Below are 27,993 nucleotides of genomic sequence, written 5' to 3' on the forward strand. Positions count from 1 at the left end.
GCAAGTTTCTCCATTTCTCATCCAGGGAAATATAATATTCTGCCTTTTTAATATTTCCTAGAATATTTCATTTTTCTAGGAGAGGGGTGGGTTAGGGTTAGAGTTAGGGACGCACTTTGGGCACGCGCTTCGTGTGTGTGTGTGTGCTTGATGTGCGTTACCCGTGCATGCGCAGTAATCATCATAAGTGTAAAAAATGTTTCCTTTTTCCAGTGCTATCGGTCACTAAATGAACTATTGTTAAGAAGACTCCCTGTGTATTATTAATTGCACGGAGTGGTGGGATTCAAATTTTTTTTACTACTGGTTGTGTGGGCGTGGCTTGCTGGGTGTGGCAGGAGAAGGATACCACAAAATCCCCATTCCCACACCACTCCAGGGGAAGGATACTGCAAATTCTCCATTCCCTCCGAACTCCAGGGGAAGGATACTGCAAAATCCCCATTCCCCCCCCCACTCCAGGGGAAGAATACTGCAAAATCTCCATTCCCTCCCCACTCCAGGGGAAGGATACTGCAAAATCCCCATTCCCTCCCACTCCTGGGGGAAGGATACTGCAAAACCCGTATTCCCTCCCCACTCCAGGGAAAGAATACTCCAGGGGAAGAATACTGCAAAATCTCCATTCCCTCCCCACTCCAGGGGAAGGATACTGCAAAATCCCCATTCCCTCCCACTCCTGGGGGAAGGATACTGCAAAACCCGTATTCCCTCCCCACTCCAGGGAAAGGATACTGCAAAACCCGTATTCCCTCCCCACTCCAGGGGAAGGATACTGCAAAACCCGTATTCCCTCCCCAGTCCAGGGGAAGGATACTGCAAAATCCCCATTCCCACCTCACTCCAGGGGAAGGATACTGCAAAATCCCCATTCCCTCCCCACTCCAGGGGAAGGATACTGGCTGGGAGGTAGCAAATAGATCAGGGGCAGGGCCAGCCAGAGGTGGTATTTGCCAATTCTCTGAACTACTCAGAATTTCCGCTACCGGTTCATCAGAACCGGTCAGAACCGGCTGAATACCACCTCTGATTGCAAGTTTATAAAAAGCAACAGAGAATTATTATCATTATGACTGTGCAAGGTGCAACAGGCATGCTTCATGCAAGGATCCGTTTTAAAGGCCAGTCTAATTCCACTCTTAAAGCTCTTTATTATGATTCTTATTATTATCATCATTAAATCATGTCCAGAATTTTGCACACCACCTTTCTTCTGCCTCTGGAAAAGTGGTTGAAAAGCAGGTCATGAATGAGACAATATAGGATGCCATGCTGAATTCTGAACCTTTTGTCCTTGCACCTTGAAAATCACTCTCGGGGCGCCTAGCTGAAACGGGGATCCACTCTGCATGGCTGGCACCGATTTTCAGGGGATCACAGTGAACAAGAGGAGAGTTTGCTCCTTGGCTGAAGTGCTTCTGTCGATCAGCACCAGGGGGCGCTCTGAGTACTTCTGGATGATGCTGGAGACACTGTCAAACAGCTGGGGAGGGAAAGACAAAGATCAACATCTGGTGTTCCCAATTCTCTCCTTTCCCTACTTTTGAATCTGGGTTTCCGTAAATCAGGGAAGATCGTGGGATCTAACTTTGGGGCCACGCATTTCATAATTATCCCTTTCAACGAACGTTAGTTTACATAGAGTAGAACAGAACAGAATAATGGAAAATATACAATTATAATAGAATAGAAAAGAATAGAAACCAGAATAGAAAATAGAATAGAAAATAGAATAGAGGTGAGGATAGGAGATGAGAAAATAAGAGGAGAATGAATAAAGAAATGGGATGGAATAGAATAATAGAATATTGAGAGAAGAGAAGAGAAGAGAATGGATAATGAAATGGGATGGAATATGGAATGGAATGGAATGGAATAGAATAGAATAGAATAGAATAGAATAGAATAGATATTGGAATATAGAATAGAATAGACTAAGAAAAATAGGGAACACAATAAGAATAGAACAAAACAGAACAGAATAGAATAGAGCTGGAGGGGACCTTGGGGGTCTTCTAATCCAGCCCCCTGCTCAAGCAGGAGAACCTATATTATTTCATATAAGTGACTGTCTAGACTCTTCTTAAAAACCTTCGGTGTTGGAACTCCCACAACTTCTGGAGGCAACTGTTCCACTAGTTAATTGTCCTCACTGTTAGGAAGTTTCTCCCTAATTCCAGGCTGCTTCTCTCTTTGATTAGTTTCCAACCAAATGCAGGATATCTGCCCTGTTGTGTTTGGATGTCTCCTCATCCAACCCCATCTATAGCATCAGTAAGAGGAGTATTCCATGTTGTGGTTGCTAGATGTTGCTTTTCCTTCAAGATGAACCCCAGTGCTGTGCAACCTTTTAACTTTCAGAGTTGTGGACTTCAACTCCCAGAATTCATGAAGCATGGCTGGCTGGAGAATTCTGGGAGTGGAAGTCCACAACTCTGAAGGTTAAATGGTTGGACACTCCTGATGTACACTGTACCTTTTCCTCCAGCTTAGTCTCACCCCAAGGACCCTACTGGGGTGGTTGGACTGAGTACCATCTCCAAGACCACCTCCCCTCCTGAGTTCCTATGGGCCTCTCCAGGGAAAGTTCCTAGCCCAAATTACTATACGTACTTGGGGATTGTGGGATGGAGGGTTGGCTGAGCTGAGCCATTCGAAATGGTTTATGGTTTAGCATGTTGTGTGGAACCAATCAACTGTAGTTTATTCAACCAATTCTAGTTGAATAAAGCATGGCTTACTACCATGAGCGATCCAGGCCATAAGCTGTCAATTAAAAATGTTAAACCCACTGATTTCCTTCATTACCCAAATGATCCACAATCGACATGATTTTACCAGGTTGCCTGCCATGCTGAGATGACATCACAAGCATTGTGATGTCACCAAGCAAAGTTGGAGGTAACTTACACACATGACGTCACTCATGGCTGTTTGACTCCCATTGGCTCTCTCCCATGGTTGTCTATGCCAGATGGCTTCTAAGCAGAGGCTAATAGCAATAGTGTGAAAAATGCTCCTGTCATTTTTTTCAGTACCGTTGTAACTTTTGGTCACTAAATGAATAGATTGTAAGTTGTGAACTATTTGTATAGTGGCATCTCCTGGAGATCCAATTTTCCCTTCAACTCACCTCGTGGTTCTTGGGATCCTTGCCAAGCGCAAACTGGCAGCTGCTCTCCTGGTAGTGGATAGGGACATTGTAGACATGGTTCTTGTAGAAAACCACCAAGGTGAAGGGCTGGCTGGCAGAGTGGTGGGAACTCTGCCGTACCATGAAGGCGCCGTTCTGCAAGAAGGGGGGGGGGAAGCAGAGGAGAACAAGAGTAACAGTTGGAAGGGAGCTTGGATGTCTTCTATTCCAGCCCCCTGCTCAAGCAGGAGGCCTTATACCATTTCAGACAAGTGGCTGTCCAGTCTCTTCTTAAAAACCTCCAGTGATGGAGAACTTACAACTTCTGGAGGCAAGTCGTTCCACTGATTAATTGTTCTCACTGTCAGGGAATTTCTCCTTAGTTCTAGGTTGGTTCTCTCCTTCATTAGTTTCTACCCATTGCTTCTTGTCCTGCCCAGGAGCTTTGGAGAGTAGCTTGACTCCCTCTTCTTTGGGGCAGCCCCTCAAATACTGGAAGACTGCTGCCATGTCACCCCTAATCCTTCTCTTTGTTAAACCAGCCATGGCCAGTTCCCGCAACTGTTCCTCATCTTTTAGTTTACAGCCCCCCCCCCCCCAATCATTCACTGAAACACTAACAAATGAATTTTCTTCTCTCTCTTGTGGATTTAAGGCATCTCTGGCATGAGTGCCCTATGGAGAACTGTCCAGGCCAACCCTTTGAGATCTTCCTTTGTGTAGAGCAGGACTTCTTCAAGGTGAAGAAGAGATTGAGATTACAGAGAGTGGTGGTGCAGTGGTTAGAATGCAGTATTGCAGGCAAACTCTGCCCGCTGCCAGCAGTTTGATCCTGACCAGCTTAAGATTGACTCAGCCTTCCATTCCTTCCAAGGTGGGTAAAATGAGGACCCAGATTGTTGGGGGCAAGAGGCTGACTCTGTAAACCACTTAGAGATGGCTGTAAAGCACTGTGAAGTGGTTTATAAGTCCGTTGCCCTCCCTCCCTCCCTTCCTCTCTTATTCCCTTTCTCCTTCTTGATGCTCCAGTGATTAGAATGCAGTATTGCAGGCAAACTCTGCCCGCTGCCAGCAGTTCGATCCTGACAAGCTCAAGGTTGACTCAGCCTTCCATCCTTTTGAGGTGGGTAAAATGAGGACCCAGATTGTTGGGGGTAAGAGGCTGACTCTGTAAACCGTTTAAAGAGGGCTGTAAAGTACTATGAAGCAGGGACGTGCGGTCAGGGGAGGCAGGGGAGGCAGAGCCGCACCGCTCTCATCATGAAAAATTTTTTAAAAAGGGGAAAGGGAAAAGGCGCCGAGGAGCCTTCTGCACACGTGGTCGGGAATGGGAGCGCTCTGTGGTCCCCTTCATGTTGACTCAGGAGTCAGGAAGGAGGGGAATGGGACCACGTGTGCAGGAGGCTCCTCTAGCCTCAGCCTCCCTCCTGTGCACGTCCCATTCCCCGCCTTCCTAAGTCAACATGAAGGGGACCGCGGAGCGTGAGCCTTCATGTTGACTTAGGAAGGCGGGGAATGGGAATGGGACGTGCGCAGGAGGGAGGCTGGAGGATCGCGGAGGAGGGATCGCGCAGCGTGAGCTGTGGTCCCGCGGAGTGTGCTCCGTGGTCCCCTTCATGTTGACTTAGGAAGGCGGGGAATGGGACGTGCGCAGGAGGAAGGCTGGAGGGATCGCGGAGGAGGGATCGCGGAGCGTGCTCCGCGGTCCCGCGAAGCGCGCTCTGCGATCCCCTTCATGTTGACTCAGGAGTCAGGAAGGAGGGGAATTCCCCTCCTTCCTGACTCCTGAGTCAACATGAAGGGGATCGCGGAGTGTGAGCCACTGTCCCTAGGAAGGCGGGGAATGGGACGTGCGCAGGAGGGAGGCTGACGTGGTCCCATTCCCCTCCTTCCTGAGTCAACATGAAGGGGACCGCGGCTCACGCTGATGACGTCACCAGCCTCACCAGCCGTAAAGCTCACCGCACGTCACTGCTATGAAGCAGTATATACAGTAAGTCTAAGGGCTATTGCTATTGCTACAGACAGGCTTGCTATGTGATAGGATTACATTCTGTTGGGATTTCCCAGCCAGGGTGGACCAAACACGACCTCAGGGCTCAGACTCTGCAGACCGGAGATTGGAATGTATAAAAATCATAAAACAGGGCTAGGCTACCTTGTTAAATTGGAGGAGGGCCGCTTCCGCCGTACGCCGGTCACAACTGCCTGCATACCATGGAGCATTCTTCACATCCAGATCCTGCAGGAATATAACAGAGCCAGTGAAACTGAAAAACGCAAGCTATGGCCATGGGGTTGAGGGGTGCCTCCCCTTTTCTAAGAAATGAAACTGACACTTCTGTTCTTGAGCCTTGACCTTGAGCCTGGTGAGATTCAAACTGCCAAATTGCAGGCAGCTGGCAATCAGCAGAAATAGCCTGCAGTACTGCACTCTGACCACTGCGCCACTGCAGCTCTTTATAAAGTTGTATGTGGGCACCCAGCAACCAGCTATACTGTTTTTCACTCTTTGTTCTTGGGGGTGGGGGAAGACAACCAGTGCAAGTGGAAATTCAATGCCTTCTTCCTGCATTTGAGAAATGCATTGAGTAAAGCCCCTTGGGTCCTTCCGAATCTTAATTAACCTTAATAAGCATCATCATCAAAAGAGTCGTGGTGGCACAGTGGTTAGAATGCAGTATTGCAGGACTTCCGGTTCCGGCGGCTGACGGCGACGGGCAACTAGTTGCCTGCTCCGACTCCCCGGTGGGCTCCCCCACTTCTTGGGGGGCACAGGATGCCACGCAGAGACGTCCTGCTGGAGGGGCGGCATCGCGGGGGATCCCTGCATCGGCGGCGGCCGGCAGGAGGTCCCCTGCGCGCTCAAGGCACCGGGGAGCAGATCGGAGGACACGTGGGCGTCTTCGCTAAGAAGCTGTTCGGAAAAGAAAAGAAAACTGAAGGATGCGGCGGCGGAGCGGTGAGGCGTAGACTCTCTTCATTCCTATAACCAATTTAAAAACTCGTCAGTTGTGCAAACCCTTTTTTCGGTTTGACTTAAAGAGGTGCGGCTGGAGGGGAGGGGGATTTCCCCCCCCCTCGGACAAGCGGCTGGAAACAAGTTCTCAGCCCCAAGGGAGGTGGGGGAGAGCCAAACCAAAGATGCCACATCCTAACTAAGTGGATTTTTGGACTTAAACCTACAAAATAATGAGATCTGGAAGCTTTGGGACTTTTTGAACTTTGAAAACTTTATTTGTTGCCTCGAAACCCGAAGCTGGCAGGGCAAGATGGCACACTTCCGTTGTCTTTATGAAATGTGAAACTTGACTCCACCTTCCAAACTTCAGGCTTCCGGTCTTTGTCTCCGTGCTACTTGGATAACTCTCTTGTGGACTGTTTGCCTTTGAACCCCTTGGAGTGGAAAACTTTTGCTCATCTGCCAGGGTGATTAGAAAATCCCCCTCTGTTTGGACTCTCTGTCTCCTGGACTCTCCTGGCTGTCCTATTCTTCTGACTAATCCCTCTTTATACTGACTGGACTCTTTACTTTATAAACAATGGCATCTAAAAAACCACCTCCTGGAAAGTCAGGCTTTGCTGCCTCAGCCCCAACATCTGCAACCTCCAGTCCAAGCACACAATCAACGTTAACAGCCTTCAAGCAACCTAAATCTACGGACTTGGAGCTTCATCAAATGTTACAACAACTCCTACAGGGTCAAGAGGAAATAAAGAGACAATTGAAGGAGATGAAAGAAGAAATTAAAGAGAACCAGGATAAAATTAATAAGAACTCACAGAGACTGGATCTTTTGGAAGATGGGGCGGCTGAGATGAAGGGAGGGATAGAGGGTGTGCAAAGGGGAAACAAAGAACTTGACACCCAACAAATGAAAATAGAGTTTGAGATAATGTCTTTTTATCTTAGATTCCAGAACGTGATAGAGACAGATGATGAAAACATAAGGGACATCATGACAAACATTTTGGCTGAGTATATTCAGAAGGAGAAACAACAGATGGGGTGGGAAATAGACCTGGCTTATAGAGTAAACTCAGCTTACGCTAGAACACACAATGTTCCCAGGGAGGTACACATTAAATTTCTTAGGAAGAGTACAAGAGATGAAATCCTGAATGCACAAAGGGGGCAAGCCTTGACATATAAAGATAAGGAGATAACCATTCTGAAACAGATCCCCAAGAAAGTGAGGGAAAAAAGAAAACAATATTCGCAATTGGCGAATAAATTATACCAGAAGGGGGTGTGGTTTAGATGGTTGATGCCTGAAGGGATGTTAATATTCTGGGAGGAGATAAGAGTTAGGATTAACACACCCATAGAGGCGCAGGCCTTTATGGAGAAAAATAAACTGCTCCTAGAAAAACCAAATGATCCTCCAACAGACATACAAGACACGGGAGGGGCCGGAGCTCTGCCAGCGGGGGGAGATGGGGCGACAACAAGAAAGCTCAGATCACACAAATGAGTAAGAAAAGTCATCTGATATAAACTGATCGAAATTACCAATTGAATTTACCACACTGACTATATGTTATTATGTTATTACTTAATATTGAATTTTATGCAAATGTATACTATGAGTTTGGAGGGGGTGTGCATCTACCATATTTCGCAGCTGCCAAAATTTGTAACTTTTCCCGTACCTTTTCCCTTTGTTAAAATTAAAAAAAAACAATAAAATTTTGTTCAAAAAAAAAAGAATGCAGTATTGCAGGCTGACTCTGCCCACTGCCAGGAGTTCGATTCTGTCCCGCTCAAGAGTTGACTCAGCCTTCTATCCTTCCAAGGTGGGTAAAATGAAGACCCAGATTGATGTGGGGCAATATGCTGACTCTAAACCGCTTAGAGAGGGCTGTAAAGCACTGTGAAGCAGTATATAAGTAAGTTCTATTGCAATTCCTTCCTTCCTTCTTCCTCCCTCTCTCCCTCCCACCCCCCCTCTCTAACTTTCTAACCCATCCCACAATCAAAGGAACAGTAACCCAGCCAAACATTTCTATGCTCACCTCTGGAAGGTTATCAGTTTTGAGGCACCTACCTGGAAAAAAAAGAGAGCATTTCTGTAGAGGTCACAACCTTTTTTCCCCCAATGCTAGTGCTAGCCTTAGTCCAGACAGGAAGCCTGCCCAACGTGCACCATCTCTATCTTTATTCTAAGGTTTCCTGAACAGAATCCAGAAAAGTCTGAATGTACATCTCTACTGCCCTAGAAACGAGGGAGGGTCCCTTTCTGAGACATTTGCAGTGATGACTTTCTGAGACTTTTCTGAGACTTTTCGCACTGAGACTTTCTGAGACTTTTTCTTCCATGGGCTCAGCCATCTCTTATCTGACTGCTCCTAGTTTGCTCTGTCAGGGGAAAAAAAACGCCTGATATCTGAGATCAATGGACCGTGGCTGATTCCCTTCCGCATATCTTTTGAGATATTGAGAAAAATAAAAGTCTTTAAGTATTCTAATTAATAAACAAACTTTAATACGAAAATAATAAAAGTAAATGAAACAGAAAATAGCTAATGGTTACATTTTGATAATGAAAGCTACGTCTGCCAAGTTAGCAGGCGAACAAAGAAGAAAGGAATTTTGGAATGTGTAACGCGTGCGCAATAAATCACTTTCAGATAAGAACCTTTTTTGTTTTATGACCTGCGCAATAAAGCTTTCTTAGTTTAACTCTTGAATGTCAGTTTAGGCAGTTCAGGCCTAGCAAACTTTTTAACATCGTGACATGCTCCTCCTCCTCCTCCTGTTTCCTGGTCATTTCCCCATACTGTTACAGACAGACCAGAGCTCATGAGTTTGCAGAACAAATGAGTTATATTAAGAGAGCAGTAGGGATAAAATCCATCTGGAAGACGGTCTGGGGCAGTGATATTTCTGCAATTCTGCAAAAGTGGAGGAAGGGGCTCCTGAGATGAGGCAGCCTTTGCAGTAACAAAGCATGATTTATTTATTTATTTTGCTTTGGTCTTTCTCCCCCACTATCCATGCCCACATCCATCCGTGGAAAACCATACCCTTGTCACTCTCTGTGTTGTCTTCTGGACTTCCCTGGAAAGAGAAAAGATGGAGGAGATGGTTATTTCTCTAATCTGGATCAGATACATCTCTTCATCTGTTCCTTTACATAAATCTGGATTCACGTCCGTCCTCCGGTCAGGATGAGTCCCGACATTCTGAGACTCTGTGGCTTTTGATGCTCTCCGCATCAGCTGGCTGAAGGCCCAGAGCAATCCAGACCAGCCACATTATTTTCATCCACAAGGCCAAAAATTTCTCCCCACTCCTAGAAGTAAAGTTACAATAATACTAATGGCTGGTGGAAAGGAGGAAAGGAAAAAAGAAAAAAGAAAAAAAGGAGAGAGAGAGAGAGAGAGAGAGAAAGAAAGAGAGAAAGAGAAAGAAAGAGAAAGAATGAAAAGGAGGGAGGAGAAAAAAGAGATAAAGAAAGAAAGGGAAGGAAGGAAGGAGAAAAAGAAACAAAAAGAGGGAAAAAAGAAAGGAAAAAAAAAGAATAGAAAATCCATAATGACAGCTTCTGATTAGCATTTGATGTTCTCAAACAGTATTTTTGTTTTTCCCATTTGAAGATACCACAATGGTTTTGCTTGAGAGCTGCCCAGAAAACAACACTGAGGATAACAACCTATGGTTTTGCATGGCTAGTGGAGGAAAAAGATCAAAGTAAAACTCCTCCTTGTTACCGTAAGGGCTGCCTCATCTGAGGCACCTTTCATTCATTTTTACAGAATTGCAAAAATATCATTTGCCCTCTGGACATATTTGTTCTGCAAATCCATGGCCTCCAGTCTGCCTTTGCCAGAGTATTAGTATTAATAATACTGCATACTTTTTGAACACTGGAGCCATGAAAGGCATACAGCTATACATGAAGCCCAGAGATACGATTCAAACCCTATCTGTCCTGCAAATATTTTTAAAATGGGTCAAGAAAAGAGTTTCTTGCTTTGATGTAATATAAACTCTGCAACCCAGCTATGCCCATAAACCTAAACATTTTTTTAAAAAGTTTTAAAATATACCCAGGGGTTTTTAAGGTCAGCTCTTTCCCCACAAATGCTGCTTTATCTGCTCCTTATCTCAAGCTTATCCACTCACCTGCCGAGATCCCAAAGAAGAAATTTTGGACCTAATAGAAAGAAAGAGAGAGAGGATTTTGCTACATGAGATCCATAGTATAAGGAAGCATTTATCGACCAGGACAACTTTTAAAATCCATGGACTTCAACTCCAGAATTCCACAGCAGCACGCTGTGATGGTTTAAAGTTATACTAAGACTGAGAAGGTCAGCAGTTCAGCGTTTTGAATCCCTAGCACCGGTGTAACGGAGTGAGCTCCCATGACTTGTCCCAGCTTCTGCCAACCTAGCAGTTTGAAAGCATGTAAAAATATGCAAGTAGAAAAACAGGGACCACCTTTGGTGGGAAGGGAACAGCGTTCCCGTGCGCCTTCGGTGTTGAGTAATCCTAGCCACATGGCCATGGAGACGTCTTCGGACAGCGCTGGCTCTTTTGCTTTGAAACGGAGATGAGCACTGTCCCCTAGAGTCAGGAACAAGTAGCACATATGTGCAATGGGAACCTTTACCTTTAAGGCTGGAAATCATTGCTATAATGTGTAAGAGATAGATGTTTCATGCATTACAATAGACACCTCAAAGGTTGGTGACTCATTTGGAACTTTGAGAACATGCTAGTATGTTTTAAATAGCTGCCACGCAAGATAACTACGTGTGTATCAGCCCCCTTTACGTAGAACTTAGAATAACTTTAGTGTCACTTTCAATGTACACTAATCGGCATACATTGAAATGAAATTTTGTTGCGTACAGCTCTCTAAGGGTCACCACCTCCAATATATACTATGTAAACATGACAAAATCAATTATCTTCTTTTAACAACCCCATAATCCTTTTCAGGGTGGAGTCTGGACCACTAAATGGAGCTAGCAGAGTATTTACTGGCCGGATGCTCTTCCTGTTACCAATGCGGAGTTTTGTTCGGCAGATATATTTATATTGTGCCCAGAGAGAGAAATATCTGCCTCTACCAAGGATCAAACCTACAGCCTCCTGACTGTGAGGCAAGAACTCCACCTCCAGGCCACCCCACCACTCAAACATGAAAAAATAAATACATACATAAATACAAAAAAACCCCAAAACAATTGACTATGGTGGCTGGGGAATGCTGGGAGTTGAAGTCCAGCTTGTTAAACTTACTAAGTTTGAAAAACACTGGTTTAAACCCAATAATTTGCTGCAGGCCTTTCCTGAAGAAAGATCTTTGATGCCATTATTACTGTATTTTTCGGACTATAAGACACACCAAGATTTTTAAGAGGTAAATTAAAAAAAAAAGTTTTTGCACTTTGCAGGCCTCCCAAGCCCTCTGCATGCCTCATTTTTTGTGAAAAACGGGGCATGCAGAGAGTTTGAGAGGCCTTCAAAGTACTTCTGGAGGCTGGGGGGTGGGGTGGAAATGAGCAACAAACGGCCTGTTTTTAGGAAAAAACAGGGCATGTATGAGCTACGGGAGGCCTGTAAAATGCTCCTGGGAATGGGGGGGTGGGCAAAAAAACAAACAAAAACCATCCGGTTTTTTTTTGCAAAAAACAGGGTATGCATAGGCTTGGGAGGCTTGTAGAGCCTCCCCAGCCCCCAGGAGTACTTTGCAGGCCTCCCCAACCCTCTGTACGTCCATTTTTGCAAAGGGGGCGGGATTTCAGGAGGCCAAAAAAAGCTGTATTCAGTGTATAAGACGCACCCAGATTTTCACCCTCTTTTGGTGGTGGGGGAAGGTCAGTGGCGTAGCGTGGGTTGTCAGCACCCGGGGCAAGGCAAGTAATTTGCGCCCCCTAACCCGTGGCAACCCACGCTACGCCACTGGACTCAGGACATGAAGGGAGCTCTGAAGCAGCCGTCCTCCTTAGCAAAGCTCGCAGCGCCCTCTATAGGCCCGAAGCAGAATCATTTTCTTCCCTTGGTTCTGGGAAAATAGGAAAAGGAAAGCCGCCCGAGGTCTTCACTTGCTCTAATTTAAACGTATCGCGTTATTAATGTCCCTCGCCCTGCCCAGCAGTCTTCAAGAGACCCAGATCTGCAGAAGAAAACTTTGGCCCTCTTTCGTGCTCTCGACCCCGGGGAAGACCTGCTCGCGTCTCTTTTGTATTAAACGTGGGAAGCGTTCCTCGGCTTCATTCAATTCAAATTCAGCCTTGAAATACATGCAAGTCAACAGCAGAGAGCTGCGAGTGCGAGCGCCCCCCCCCAGATGTTGCGCCCGGTGTGGCCGGCACCCCCTGCACCCCCCACGCTACACCACTGGAGAAGGTGCATCTTATACTCCGAAAAATATGGTAGATGTTTGGATCCAATCTAACACCAATCCAGCATTACTTGGAGCTCCCTGGGGTCCTGATTCCCTGTCTGTCCTCTTGCCTCACCTGTTGTTGTTGTTGTTGTTGTTGTTTGGCTTTTAATGACCTTACATGGAGATAGAGTCTGGACAACTGAATGGATCTGAATGTTTACTGGCCGGATGCCCTTCCTGTTGCCAATGCAGAGTTCACAGCAGATATATTCTCAGTGTGCCCAGAGAAAGAAATACCTGCTGCTACCTAGGATCGAACTCACAGCCTCCTGATCGTGAGGCGAGAGCCCCACCTCTAGGTCACCGCACCACTCTCTTGCCCACCTGTATGATTGTCCTTAATACAGGTAGTTCTCAACTTACAACCATTCATTGAGTGATTGTTTGAAGTTACAATGGAAAAAGTGACACATGACTATTTTTCACTCTTATGACCATTTCACTATCCCCATGGTCACGTGATCAAATGCTGGATGCTTGACTTACAACAGTTGCAGTGTCCAGTCACGTGACCCCCTTTTCTGACTCTCTGACAACCAAAGGAGAAGCCAGATTCACTTAACAACCATATTACTAACTTAACAACTGCAGCGACTGACTTAACAACTGTTTCAAGAAAGGTTATAAAATGGGTCAAAACTCACTTAACAATTGTCTTGCTTACCAATTGAAATTTTGGACTCAATTGTGGTTGTAAGTCCAAGGACTATCTCTGTTCTTGCCAAACCATCGTCCACACAACAGATTCCTGAATTTCTGGACTGGATTTACACAGGAGTAGGAATGACCCACATGCAGTAGCCATTGCTTCCAAGCCTCTGCATGGAACATTAGGATAATTCTCAACCTTCTGCATCAGAATGAGCCAGTCTTTCAGCTGTTGTGTGCCCTAGAGCAGGGGTCCCCAACCTCGGCAACTTTAAGACTTGTGGACTTCAACTTCCAGAGTTACTCAGCCAGCTTTGCTCTAAAAATTAAAGGAAGGGAGAAGGGAGGGAGGGAGGAGGAAAACAAGAGAGGGAAGGAGGAAAGGAAGGGAGAATGGAAGGAGAGAGGAAGGAAGGAGGAAAGCAAGACAGAGGGAAGGAGGAAAGGAAGGAAGGAAGGAAGGGGGAAAGCAAGAGAGAGGGAAGGAGGACAGGGAGAAGGGAGGGAGGGAGAAAGAGGAAGGAAGGAAGGAAAGCAAGAGAGGGAAGGAGGAGAGGAAGGGAGAAGGGAAGGAGGAAAGAGGAAAATTAGAGGGGGAAGGAGAAAAGAAAGGGAGAAAGAAGGAAGGAAGGAAGGAACTTTGCTGGCTGAGTGGGAGTTGAAGTCCACAAGTCTTAAAGTTGCCAAGGTCGGAGACCCCTGCCCTAGAGAGCATAAAGAGAGAGCACTAGTTTCCAGATTTAGAACCACAGGGCCTTTAATTCCAGGTCACCAAATCTGGAACGTCGATGGATAAACATCTTTCCTGCCCTCCTCCTTTGGATACATCTTACTCACTTGTTTTGTTTCAAGAGGCAGGTTAGAGGTTCCAGGGCTGAAGAAGTAGACCCTTTACGGGGTGCCAAGCCTGGCAAGAAATGAAAAGCAAATCAGCTCTAGGATGAAGGTGGCTTACAAGAAGTTCAGGACCACGATGTGAAGTTTGGCGCAACTTTGCTCTAATTAAGTTTGAAAAGGGCCAGGTTATTCCTCTTTCTGGTTACATTTGCCTTGCCCAACAGATCCAGCAGAAGCCTATGACAGGTCCAGCCTGTTGTGGCCCACCAGCGGCCAGCAGAGCTGGCAGCAGATTCATACAGTGAGGAGGTTGGGGAGGAAGATGGGCCAGTCCTGGAGTCTGGGGAAGGCTCTGATGAGGGCTCTATGTCGGAGGCAGAGAGGGGGCCATGGCCTTATGCCAGTTATCAGCTGCGTTCAGAGTCAGACATCAGTGAGGCAAAAGTACAGCTGGAGCCTGTTCCCAGTGTGCGCGTGCGCAGAGCTGCCAGGAGAAGGAAACAGCTGAAGAACAGGGGTTGACTTGGGAGGAAGAGCACAGGTGAACGATGAAGGGCCCCTCCCAGAGGGAATAAAAGAGGAGCGAAAGGGGAGTGGAGTTTGCAGGAGACCATTAGTTCGCTTAATTGGTCGTGACTCTCCGAGACTCCTTGCCAAGTTCTGCAGAGATCGGCCTGGTAGCTCTCCAAGCCAGAGAAGGTCTGCGACTGTAAATCCTCCCTCGAAAGACTTTGCTGGATGTGAATGAGCAGAATTCACAGTCAATTAATAAAAGGGGCTTTTGTCGGGACAAGGAGTTGGCTTTATGCTTTTGGGAAGCCTCTATACCTTATGATTCGTGACTAATGTATCTTTTCTTTTATGTACACTGTTCTATTCTATTCTATTCTATTTGAATATTCCACAGAATAGTTTGTAATGTAGCCATAGCCAAAGCATATGAGGCTCCACTGAGCTCTCCTGAAATGCTACCTTGGAGAAGATAAGGCACCAAAAGAAGGGACTTCACCTGTGCTGGTGTCACATTCCACATAGATAGGTTGGTCTTCAGGTTCTTCCTGTAAGAGGGAGAGAAAATTTTGAGCCTTGTAGAAACTGGTGCACTGTGTTGTGTTAGAGTATGAGTACAGAACAACAGCTGGAATGTTCCAGATGAAGTAGGATGAATTTGTCATTTGATGCAAAGTTAGTTACCTTGTCCTCTTTTGTAGCCTGGAAAAGATCTGCGAAAAAGTTCAAAGAATAAGAATGAACACCACCAAAAGAAGAAAGTCTCTGGAGATTCTCAGTCCTCCAGGTTCATGGTTGTCCCAAAGGTGCTTTTTTGAAGAGGCAACTGGACTTCCTGGTTTTTCTTTGAAGGCGTTTCGCTTCTCATCCCAGAAGATTTAGAGCTGAAGAAGCTTCTTGGACGAGAAGTGAAATGTCTTCAAAGAAAAATCCAGGAAGTCCACTTGCCTTTTCAAAAAAGCACCTTTGGGACCAAAATATGAACTACCAGGGAGTTGATGTCCACAGGTCTTCAAACTGCCAAGACTGGACAAGCCACACAATAGAACCAGGGATGCTAAAATACTTTCTAATTTGTTGCACTTTCAACATAGGAAAACAGGAGGCTCACTGGTTAAGATGCTGAGCTTGTCGATCAGAAAGTTTGGCGGTTCGAATCCCTAGTGCCACATAACGGAGTGAGCTCCCATTATTTGTTCCAGCTTCTGCCAACTAGCGATTTGAAAGCATGTAAAAATGCAAGTAGAAAAATAGGCACCACCTTTGGTGGGAAGGGAACAGCGTTCTGTGCACCTTTGGCATTTAGTCATACTGGCCACATGACCACGGAGACGTCTTCGGACAGCGCTGGCAATTCAGCTTTGAAACGGAGATGAGCACTGCCCCCTAGAGTCGTGAATGACTAGCACATATGTGCGAGTGGAACCTTTACCTTTACCAACATAGGAATGTCCATTAAGGGTTCCAATAAACCCCAAATAATTTTTTGGGTGAATTAACCTCACCTTAAAATTACAAGAAAGATATATAACATTTTTTAAAAAAATGTTAAAATAGCAAACTCCAATTTTCTCTTCCAAATTTTTGGTAAGTTGTCAGCATGTACAGCAAACTCTTTACTTGCTGATGCAACTGGTTGGCTCAGTTCATTTAAAAAATTCTAATATGTCCCAAATCCTGGGAATTTCCCAAAGTGGCAATCATCGTGATACACCTTGCTACAATTCTACCTACTGCTGTTTATGGCCATTTTTGCTTGATGGCCAGAGAAGGCCGAAGCAGGCAAAGACACTCGGCGAGCTGAGGGTAGGAGTGAAGGGGTCTGAGGAGACTTCATCAATCCTTTTTTCAGTGCTGTAAAGAGAAAAAAATAGTTATCCAACTTGCACAGTGTTGGGGAATCTTCAGCTGCTCAACAGAAATAGAAAAAAGTGGAATTTATAACATATTTAAATATATGTATAGCGTTCTTTAATACTTTGATTTGAGGTGGAGTCAGGGAAACTGAATGGAGCTGTGCATTTGCTGGCCGGATGCCCTTCCTGACACCTATGCAGAGTTCACAGCAGATATTTTCTCTTTGAGTCACACAGAGAGAAACATCTGTTTCTGTCTAGGATTGAATTGTCAACCTTTTGAGTGGGGGGCAAGGGTCTTCACCTCTAGGCCACCATGCTACTCCCCCCCCCCAAGTTAATAATCTATCAAAAAGCTAAGTTTCACCCTGGCATCTGAGGTTTTGCTTCTCTGTTTTGATACTGATGGCTGGGGAATTCTGGGAGTTGAAGTCTACAAATCTTAAAGTTTCCAAGTCTGGAGACCCCTGATTTAATATGGTGCTCAAAGGTTCCAACATGCCTTCATAACCTCTCTTGGTGCCCAACAAACTTCTTGCCTATGCCATTGTGTCTTTCCTTGGCAAAAAGAGAAGCAATGGTTGTTGTTGTTAGTTGTGAAATCGTGTCCAACCCACCGCGACCCCATGGACAACATTCCTCCAGACCTTCCTCTCCTCTACCATCCTCTGGAGTCCATTGAAGCTCACACTGACTGCTTCGGTGACTCCATCCAGCCACCTCATTCTCTGTCGTCCCCTTCTTCTTTTGCCCTCCATCCTTCCCAGCATGAGGCTCTTCTCCAGGGAGTCCTTCTTCCTTCTCATCAGGTGGCCAAAGTCTTTGAGTTTCCTCTTCAGGATATGGTCAGGGTTGATTTCCTCTAGGACCGACCGGTTGGATCACCTTGCAGTCCAAGGGACTCGCAGGAGTCTTCTCCAGCCCCATAGTTCAAAGGCCTCCATTCTTTGGCGCTCAGCCTTCCTTAAAGTCCAACCTTCACAGCCATCCATTGCAACTGGGAAAACCATAGCCTTGACTATACACACTTTTGTTGGCAGGGGGATGTCTCTGCTTTTTAGTCTGCTGTCTAGATTTGCCATCACTTTCCTCCCCAGGATCAGCATCTTTTAATTTCTTGGATGCAATCCCCATCTGCAGTGATCTTGGAGCCCAGGAAAATAAAATCTGTCACTCCCTCCATTTCTTCCCCATTTATTTGCCAGGAATTGAGAGGGCCGGATGCCATGATCTTAGTTTTCTTAATGTTGAGTTTGAAGCCAACTTTTGCACTCTCCTCCTTCACCCGCATCAAGAGGCTCTTTAGTTCCTCTTCGCTTTCTGCCATTAGAGTGGCATCATCTGCATATCTGAGGTTGTTGATATTTCTCCTGGCAATCTTAATTCCAATTTTTGATTCATCTAGCCCCGCCTTTCTCATGAAGGTTAAAAAACTGGATTAGGCCACCTTCAAAGAAGCAAGTCCTTCCATCCCAGTGTTGCCTCCCCCACAGGCCCCTCCTTCCAACATCCCCCACCCCCCAGCAGCCCCTTCCTCTGACCTTCCTCAATGGCTTGGATGTTGATTGTCCCTTCATCACCACTATCTTCAGCTCCAGGCTTTGTGAGCAACTGTAAGGCACAAGAGGAGAAATTTGGTAGGACAAGCAAGAGAATTCTTCCAAGACATCTTGGAGTCCCTGTGGACAACCATTGAAATAGGAGCCATCCATGTGCAGCAGCTGCCAAAAAAGCCAACACAGTTCTAGGCTGCATAAACAGAGGGATAGAATCAAGATCCTGTGAAGTGTTAATACCACTTTATAAGGCCTTGGTAAGGCCACACTTGGAATACGGCATCCGGTTTTGGTCTCCATGATGTAGACAACATGTGGAGACTCTAGAAAGAGTGCAACAAAGAGGATTAGGGGACTGGAGACTAAAACATATGAATAACAGTTGCAGGAACTGGGTATGTCTAGTTTAATGAAAAGAAGGACTAGGGGTGACATGATAGCAGTGTTCCTATATCTCAGGGGTTGCCCCAAAGAAGAGGGAGTCAAGCTATTCTCCAAGGCACCTGAGGGTAGAACAAGAAGCAATGGGTGGAAACTAATCAAGGAGAGAAGCAACTTAGAACCGAGGAGAAATTTCCTGACAGTTAGAACAATTAATCAGTGGAACAGCTTGCCTCCAGAAGTTGTGAATGCCCCAGCACTGGAAGTCTTTAAGAAGATGTTGGATAGCCATTTGTCTGAAACGGTAAAGGGTTTCCTGCCTAGGCAGGGGGTTGGACTAGAAGACCTCCAAGGTCTCTTCCAACTCTGCTATTGTATTGTATTGTATTGTATTGTATTGTATTGTATTGTATTGTATTGTATTGTATTGTATTGTATTGTATTGTATTGTATTGACTCCAACTCCCAGAATTCCCTAGCCAGGCACTGGAACTGAAATCCACAGGTCTTAAAGTTGCCAAGGTTGGACAACTCGGGGTTTAAAACAGTGGTGGTATTCAGCAGTTTAGTCCAGTTCTGGAGAACCAGTAGGATACATTTTGAGTAGTTTGGAGAACCGGCAAATACCACCTCTGACTGACCCCGCCCCCAATTATTCTCTGCCTCCTGAGTCCCAGCTGATCAGGAGGGAATGGGGATTTTACAGTATCCTTCCCCCAGGAGTGGGGAGGGAATGGAGATTTTACAGTATCCTTCCCCTGGAGTGGGGAGGGAATGGGGATTTTACAGTATCCTTCCCCCAGGAGTGGGGAGGGAATGGGGATTTTACAGTATCCTTCCCCCAGGAGTGGGGAGGGAATGGGGATTTTACAGTATCCTTCCCCCAGGAGTGGGGAGGGAATGGGGATTTTGCAGTATCCTTCCCCCAGGAGTGGGGAGGGAATGGGGATTTTGCAGTATCCTTCCCCCAGGAGTGGGGAGGGAATGGGGATTTTGCAGTATCCTTCCCCTGATGTGGAGAGGGAATGGGGATTTTACAGTGTCCTTCCCCTGGAATGTGGAGGGGAGTCCCGGAGTCACATGATCTCCTTTTGTGACCTCTGACAAGCGAAGTCAACAGGGAAGCCAGATTCACTTAACAACCGGGTTACCAACTTCACAGCAGCAGTGATTCACTTAGCGACTGTGACAGGAAAGGTCATAAAATGGGGCAAAAGTAACTTAACAACTGTCTTGGATAGCAATGCAAATTTTGAGCTCAGTTCTGGTCATAAACAGAGGATTAGCCCTAGTTATATGAAAAAGTTTGTGGTTTCAGTAATACAAGAAAGAGGCATATTCAGTTGATACAATGCAAAGATTAAAAGCAGATTTGGGGAGGACACAATGAAATTATTCGTTGCCAGATTCTAGGAATTGGCCCTTTGGTTTCCCTCTTGAAAAACATAGTAGTTGAGTGATGGATAATTCATAATAATATGATAAGTATGAGCACCGCTTTCCAAAACCTTAGTAAGGTCACCCCTGGAATATGGCATCCAGTTTTGGTCACCACATTGCAAAAAAAGATGTTGACTTTGGAAAAGGTGCAAGGAAGAGAAACTAAGACGATTAAAATCATGGGAGGCTAAAACACACAAAGAACAGTTGCAGGATTTGGGTTTGGCTAGCACGGAGAAAAGAAGGACTATGATAGCAGTATTCCAGTATTTGAGGGGCTGCCACAAAAAAGAGGGGAGCAAATTATTCTCTAAATCACCTGAGGGCAGGACAAGAAACAATGGATGGAAACTAACCAAAGAGAGAAGCAACCTGGAATTAAGGAGAAACTTACTAACAGTGAGGACAATTAATCAGGGGAACTGCTTGTCTCCAGAGGTTGTGGGTTCTTCATCACTGGAGGTTTTAAAGAAGAGACTAGACAGCCACTTTAACAGATTAACAGAGTTGGAAGGGACCTTTTAGGTCATCCACTCCAACCCCCTGCCCAAGCAGGAGACCTGACACCATTTCTGACAGATGCTCTCTTCTTGAAAGCTTCCAGTGATGAAGCTCCCACAACTTCTGAAGGCAACTTCTGTTCCATGGGTTGATTGTTCTCACTGTCGGGAAATTCCTCCTTATTTCCAGGTTGAATCTCTCCTTGTTCAGTTTCCATCCACTATTCTTTGTCTGGTCTTCGGGTGCTTTGGAAAATAGATAAATTGTCTGATGAACGGTTGAGCAAATTAGCTTATTCAAGAGAAGGGTTTGGAAGTTACATGACAACTATCTTCCAGTCCTTAAGAAGCTGCCATAGAAAAGAGGATGGACTTATGTTCCAAAGCGCCAGAGGGCAAGACAAGAAGCAATGGGTGGAAGCTCATTAAAGTGAGATACAACCGAGAATTCGGGAGAAATTTCCTTAACAGATTCACAGGGTTGGAAGGGTCCTTGTAGGTCATCTAGTACAACCCCCCGCCCATGCAGGAGAGCCTGCACCATTCCTGGCAAATGACCGTCTCTTCTTGAAAGCCTCCGGTGATGAAGCTCCCACAACTTCTGAAGGCAACTTCTGTTCCATTGATGGATCATTCTCACTGTCAGAAATTATTTCTTGTCTGAAATGGTATAGGGTCTCCTGCAGGGGGGCTAGACTAGAAGACCTCCAAGGTCCCTTCCAGCTCAATTCTGATCATTTTCCCAAACCCCAACAGGTCTCTTACCATGCAGGGCTTGGTGTGCAAACTGCCGAGCGGCATAGAGTAACGTCTCACATTTGGACAATCTATGGACAAAGAATGATCTGAGATGTTATTGGAAATTTGCTCTTCCTCCATTTCTCATTTTCCGCTGCTGTCCCTTCTCCTTCTTCTCCTCCTAGCCCACCTTCTCCATCCATGAAACCTCTTTCTCTGGTATGTAGAGGTCCTCCATGGGTTATTGAGTCCAAGCTTGCTACATAATAATGTATGTGTCTTAAATTAGAGACATTGCCCTTTTTCTGAAGACATCTTTGACTTCAGCTCAGGGCCACCCAACAGCTGCAGCCAACATCAAGCCAACTTGTTTCCCAATCCTCCCTTTTTGACAGATCTCAGTTCCCATGTTACCCTGTCAAATACCATTTTCCATCAGGTTTCATGAACACCAGGAAAAGAGTTGTTTTATTTAACATATTGATGCTTTTTTTTATAAAGAAAAGAACTTTCCCACAAATGTGCAAAAAAGAGATTCATAATCCATCTCTTGCAGGCATGTGACTGAGTTTTTGCCCTGTCATCTGTAACTCTTGACCCCAGAAAATGAATGAATGAATGCTGAGATGGATCACTCTTGCTCAGTTTTGAAGGGTTATTTCATCCACATGCAGTTTAATTTTTAGAATAATGTGAAGAGAGCCAGGGATTTGAAGGAATTGCTGATCCATAAGTAGCACTTGCAAACCGGTTGAACAACTGAAGAATAGACAGATTTCCTTGCTAATTATTATAATAATTAGCTTTATTTAAATTATTATAATTAATCTTAGCTCACTGAATTAATGTCAAGTTTCAAGGTTTTGGCACCTAAATAAGGATCACAATGGTAACCTCTAGAATTGAGAAAGAATTGAGAAAGAATCAAGCAGACAGGAATCCCAAACCATCAAATCAAACTGAACTCCTGATGACCTCATGGATATATCTGCATATGGTTGGGTGGTTTTTTTTTCTTTTTGCAACAGAAAGGTTTGCCTTTGCCTTCTCCTGATCCAACTCTGTCATTTCCTAGAGGTCTCTCATCCGAGCCCTAACCAGCTGAATCTTGCTAAACTTTTTGAGATTAGCCAAGGGCAACAATTAAAACATAAGTGGTGTCTGCAAAATATTAAGAATTTGTGGCATGTATCTTTATTTCAATTGATGTCTCAGGGATTAGATCAATGAACCAAGTCTATCTCTCTGTCTCTCCTTCTCTCTCTCCTCCTTCTTTTTCTCCTTCTCGTGTGTGTGTGAGAGGGGGGGGGAGAAGAAAGAAAGAAAAAGAAAAAAGAGGGAGGAAATAAAGAAAAAGAAAGAGAGAGAAAGAAAGAGGGAATAAAGAAAAAGAAAGAAAGAAAAAAGGAAAGAAAGCATGCCTGATTGGTTTTCAAAATCTACCATGTCCCAAAATATCTCTTGCTATAGCATCACAATTTGGTCTGCCAAAATCCAGCAAATAAGGTTAAAGGAAACACCCTCCCCATTGTTATGATAATCCTTGCATGCTTCTCCCCTCTTTGCACCTTACCCAGGTATATCCCCTGGTCAGACTCTTGCGGTGGGACTACAGACGCTTTCTTAGTCGGTTCTTCTCTTGGGGGAGCTTCATAGGTATCCTGAGCTTCCTCCTCCCCTTCAGCAGGGCTTGGCTGAACCTAAAGGAACATCCCAAGAAAATCGCATGAGGTCCTGAAGATGCCTTCCCATGCCATTGTTTCCACACAGGTGCAGAGAAGCCACGAGAAGACCAAAACAGAGGCACAAGGGCAAATATCACAGTCTGGAATTCAAGGTTGCAACCCTACCAGCTCCAGATAAGGTAGGTCCCTTTCAGAGGTGGTATTCAGCCAGTTCGGATTGGTTCGGGTGAACTGGTAGTGGAAATTTTGAGTGGTTCGCCAAACAGGTAAATACTATTTCTGTCTGGCCCTGCCCCCGTTCCCCCCCCCCCGCTCAATGTCACTCATGTCGAGTTGGCCAAGCCCACTCAATCACATCACACCAAGCCATGCCCACAGAAACGGTAGTAAAAAAAAATGAATCCCACCCCTGGCCCTTTCTAAAGACCTGGAGTATGGAGAGCAACTCCCAAGCACTTCCAGAGCCAGTCCTTTCTCACATGAGAGCGGTCAGATGTGCTGGGACTACAATTCTAATCCCAGCTCAGATGCAGAGCGGGATGCTGTAGAGAAGGCAAGGAAATGTCATTTGGAAGAGCGTAGAGGTGACCTTGGAGAGAATGGTGCAGTGGCCCAGTGGTGGAGCTCTTGCCTCACAATCAGGAGGCTGTGAATTCAAACCTAGGTAGAGGCAGATATTTCTCTCTCTGGGCAGAATATATCTGCTGAAAAAAAACCTCTGCATTGGCGACAGGAAAGGCATCTGGCCAGTAAACACTCAGCTCCATTCAGTTGCTCAGACTCCACCCCACAAGGGATTATGGGGTCATTAAAGAAGAAGAAGAGGAGGAGGAGGAGGAGGAGGAGGAAGAGGTGACCTTGGAGAAGGCTTGGTCCTCAAACACCATTGAGTCTAAAATTTCCATGATTAAGCAAGGCCATTGTTGAGTGAGTTTTGCCCTGTTTTACAAACTTTTAGCCACAGTTGTTAAGCAAATCACTACAGGTGTTAAGTGAATCTGGCTCCCCCCTCCCCCCGCCAATTTAGCTTGTCAGAAGACAGCTGGGAAGGTGGCACATGGCAATCCCATGACCCTGGGACATTGCAGGGTTCATCAATACACACCAATTACCAAGCGCCTGAATTTTAATCACACAATCATGGGGATGCTGCAACATTAACCGTGAAAAGCGGTCATAGGTTTTGGGGAAATCCATGTACTTACCACCTCCTCCTGGATGTCTGAAACACACATAAAAAGTTTGGCTCAATTGCATTCATTGCCTTAACTTGAGCAACACAATATTGTGGCCCACCAGCGGCCAGCAGAGCTGGCAGCCAATTGGGACAGTGAGGAGGTTGGGGAGGAACCTGGGCCAGTCCTGGAGCCTGGGGAGGGCTCTAATGAGGGCTCTGTGTCGGAGGCAGAGAGGGGGCCAAGGCTGTCTGACAGTTATCAGCTGCCTTCGGAGGCAGACATCAGTGAGGCAGACGAACAGCTGAAGCCTGTTCCCAGTGTGTGCATGTGCAGAGTTGCCAGACGACAGGAACAGCTAAAGAACAGGGGGTGACTTGGGAGTAAGGCCACAGGTGGATGATGAATGGCCCCTCCCAGAGGGAATAAAAGAGGAGCGAAAGGGGAGTGGAGTTTGCAGGAGACAATTAGTTCGCTTAATTGGTTCCTGACTCTCCAAGATTCCTTGCCAAGTTCTGCAGATATCTGCCTGGCAGCTCTCCAAGCCAGATAAGGTCTGTGACCATAAATCCTCCCTTGAAAGACTTTGCTGGATGCGAGTGAGCAGAATTCAGAGTCAATTAATAAAAGGGTTTTTTGTCGGGACCAGGAGTTTGCTTCAGGCTCTTGGGAAGCCTCAGTCAGAACACACAATGAGTTTTTTTCAATCTTCACACTTATAATGACTGTATCCTCCCCCCCCCCCCCTTATGCTGGTTTGTCCGTCATAATGCTTGACATGATAGATCCAGATCAGAAGAAGTACTCAGGCTACTCTGATCTGCTAGGGAAAATTATACCTGGGCCTTTTATGTGTTAAACATTAGCAAGCAAGAGAACAAAACTAACTTAGAAAGGGAACAAAGGGCAGGCAAAAACAGGGGAAGAGAAAGATGCGAACAAAGCCAACAATTTACATTATCTCTGTATCAGAAAGCACAGAACTTTCCAGAACGGCTGAAAACAATTCCGAAGTCATCAGCCTGGAAAGTCCCAAAAGGCGCAGCCTTTACATATTCCAGTTTTCAGGCCCACAAAAGCAGCGGAAGAAAGACAGATAAGCTGATCTCTCTAAAGTGAGGCACGACCAAACTAAAAACAAAACAAAAGAAGAAATGTTTCCTCTTTTGCATTTGAGCATGCAAGAAGGGAGAGGAAAAGGAGAAAGGGAAAAGGGAAAGACAAAGACAAAGAGGGAAGATGGGAAGAAAGCAAGGAAGGAAGATTAAGGAAAGGGGGGTGGAAGAAGAAAGGAGAATGAAGACAGAAGGAGAAAGAAAGGAAGGAAGGAAGGAAAGAAAGAAAGAAAGAAAGAAAGAAAAAGAAAGAAAGAAAGAAAGAAAGAAAGAAAGAAAGAAAGAAAGAAAGAAAGAAAGAAGGAAGGGATTATAATGTGAATTGATGGAGGGTCTCAGGGAAGGCCTGCTTTACCACTTAGCCACCACAGGTGCCCCTGACATGAGTAACGTCAAGCTGACCATGCCCACATCCCCCTCGGCCCTCCAAAGTCAAACCCAATCCTGATGTGGCCCTCAATGAAATTGAGTTAGATACCCCTGTTCTACTACAATTAGGCATCATTGGAGAAATAATTTTGCTGGATGGGCATGATGGAATCAACAAACCTTCCTGACTATCATTCCCCCCAATCTTGGGCTACAGAGTTTTTTTCCCCATAAGGTCCCCCTAGTTTGGTTGTATCACTTAGAGAAATACTGCAATTTTGCTGACTGGGATCCAAGCAGGGGTGAAAAGCTATTAATTAGTAGTTAGTTACTACTAACTACTACCAGTTAGTAGTTAGTTACTAGTAGCTAGTAACTAACTACTACCGGTTAGTTGAAAAGCTACCTGTTAGTTACTATCGCCCGAACCGATAGTAAAAAAAAAGTTCTACCGATTCAGGTGCGCTCTGCGCATGCACGGAAGGTCCTGCACATGCATGGAGGTGGCACGAATACACGTGTGCATGCTCACATTGCTACCAAACTGGTAGCAAAGATAATTGGATTTCACTCCCAGATCCAAGTCTGATTTTAGGAGGTCTCTTAAGCGGTTAATGAAAAAGGAAAACTTTTCTGTAAGCTGTGAAAGATGCCAAGTATGGTGCTTGATAAGGAAGTTGAACTTTCGGAATGAAAAATCACAGGATCACAGGATCATTCTCTTATGGGATGGAATCTCACTTACCGGGTCTCTTTGGAGGTTCCGGTGGAAGTTCAGACCTTTAAGGATCACAGACAAAGGTGGCGAATTTAGAGACGTCCTGAAAGGTTCCTATTTCCTACCTTTGTCACTAAAAAGAGCTTGCAACCTGGCTACCATCTCATTCTCTTGCCAGAGCAAAGAAAACCTGACCATTAACTTGGGTTGTATTTTATTGGGTCAATTTATATCCGCAAGAGTTCAAGAAGGCATGCATGGCACCTCCTCCTCCCTTGCTCCATTTGGTCTCCAACCTGAAGCCGTGCTCAACTGGCTTCCACCAAGTTTTCAGAAGATTTCTGGAAAGCTACACGTAGGCAGGACGTGAAGAATGCTAGATGGCAACCAACATCTTATTCTTTCACGCAGAAGGAGTGTGGTTAGGAAGCCTTCTTATACTGGAATCCTAACTGGAACGAAGGCACCATCCTGCATCAGAAGATGGTAAAACCAGTGAATTAATGATGGTCTTGTAGCTGATAAGAATGCAGGATTGCAGGCTAATTCTGCTGCCTGCCGGCTGCCTGCAGTTTGGCAATTCGATTCTCATCGGCTCAAGGTTGATTCAGCTTTCCGTCCTTCCAAGGTCGGTCAAATGAGGACCCAGATTGTTGGGGGCAAATGGCTGCTTAGAAGGGGCTGTAAAGCACTGTGAAGCGGTATGTAAGTCTAAGGGCTATTGCTATTTTGTTACAAGACTTTCTAAGATACCCTGCTCTCTCGTCTGATCTCTTCTTAAATGCCCACCACTTATTCCAGTTTATTCCACTATATTTCTTAGTCTGAGTTTATGCCATAACATTCCATAGAGGTTGTTACTCACGCAGCCTTACTCTTCCCAAATATATTCTGTAGAGAGAATGAGAATGAAAATGTCATCAATATCTTCCTTAATTTTTGAGCATTCCAGATCTCCCAATCATCAAAGGGCCCATGTATTGACCTTTAGCAGCACTGACAGTCTGAGGATAAGTGGAGCTAATTCAAAAGTTCCCTGATGCTCTTTTGTACACTCAAATGTTCCTCCCAAGCTCCAGTTTGCTGGCAGAGGGTTGCAGGAGACCGCTGCAGCCGAAAACAGAGCTCAGGAGCCAGTTTTGGCTGGCAGAGTGCTCAGTCCTCCCCAGGCACTCCGCTGGCCACATCCACCCTGGCCACACCCACCCCAGCCCCCTGAAGTCAAACGCAACCCTGACTCGGCCATCCATGAAATTGAGTTTGACGCCACTGCCTTAGGAGTTATTTCCCATCCATCCACCCTCAACCCTTCCTCCATAAAATAATGCCACAATCACTTACCATGCTGAAGCAAAGCAGGTCCTCCGTGTCTGGTTGAATCTCCAGCACTGGAGAGAGAGAGAGAGAGAGAGGGACTGTGCGTTGCCTATTTGCATAGGCCTGCTGCAGGTATCGACAGGGAAGGTGGGGGACGGGACATATCTTCAGCTAATGGCATGGTAGGGAGGGTTGGATTCTTTCAAAGGTGTTTTTTCAAAAAGCAACTGGACTTTCTGTTTTTCCTTGAAGACGTTTCGCTTCTCATCTAAAGAAGCTTCATCGGTTTTGGCAGAATGGTTTGGGAGGTAGAAGGCTTCGTTTGTTCTGACAGGATGGGTTCCCCTTCCCCTTCATCCTGTCAGGACTTAACCTTTCATCTCCCCCCATCCTGCCCAAGCCAATGAAGCTTCCAGAGGGAAACTCACTTAACCTGTGTCACTCAGTGGCAGAAATTTCAGGCTCAATTGTAGTTGTATATCGAGGGCTACCCGTATAACTTGGAAAAATGGCTGCTGGACACTTAGTTTTGGAGATGTCTCGATTGGCCTGAATGCTGCACTCAGTTTGCTAGTATTTCTCCCACAGGTGGGATTCAGCCGGTTCAGACC

The 27,993-nt window shown here is 45.6% G+C and overlaps 1 protein-coding gene across 1 annotated transcript; it reads right to left on the minus strand.

Moving 5' to 3' along the window:
• Nucleotides 1–1,143: 1,143 nt before the first annotated feature.
• LOC309395992 (uncharacterized protein) lies at nucleotides 1,144–27,443 on the minus strand. The gene is made up of 17 exons (XM_081960704.1): nucleotides 27,407–27,443; nucleotides 26,931–26,956; nucleotides 26,093–26,127; nucleotides 23,894–23,910; nucleotides 22,577–22,703; nucleotides 21,031–21,092; nucleotides 17,930–17,999; nucleotides 16,267–16,386; nucleotides 15,217–15,245; nucleotides 15,032–15,125; nucleotides 14,023–14,092; nucleotides 10,263–10,293; nucleotides 9,161–9,194; nucleotides 8,150–8,181; nucleotides 5,292–5,375; nucleotides 3,134–3,289; nucleotides 1,144–1,483 (listed from the first exon to the last, which is right to left on the minus strand). The coding sequence occupies exons 1-17, from the start codon at nucleotides 27,407–27,409 to the stop codon at nucleotides 1,367–1,369; spliced, it is 1,107 nt and encodes a 368-aa protein (XP_081816830.1). The 5' UTR covers nucleotides 27,410–27,443; the 3' UTR covers nucleotides 1,144–1,366.
• Between the last annotated feature and the right edge of the window lie 550 nt (nucleotides 27,444–27,993).

This window comes from Natrix helvetica (assembly GCF_964273705.1).
Source record: "Natrix helvetica genome assembly, chromosome: 8".
NCBI lineage: Eukaryota > Metazoa > Chordata > Lepidosauria > Squamata > Natricidae > Natrix > Natrix helvetica.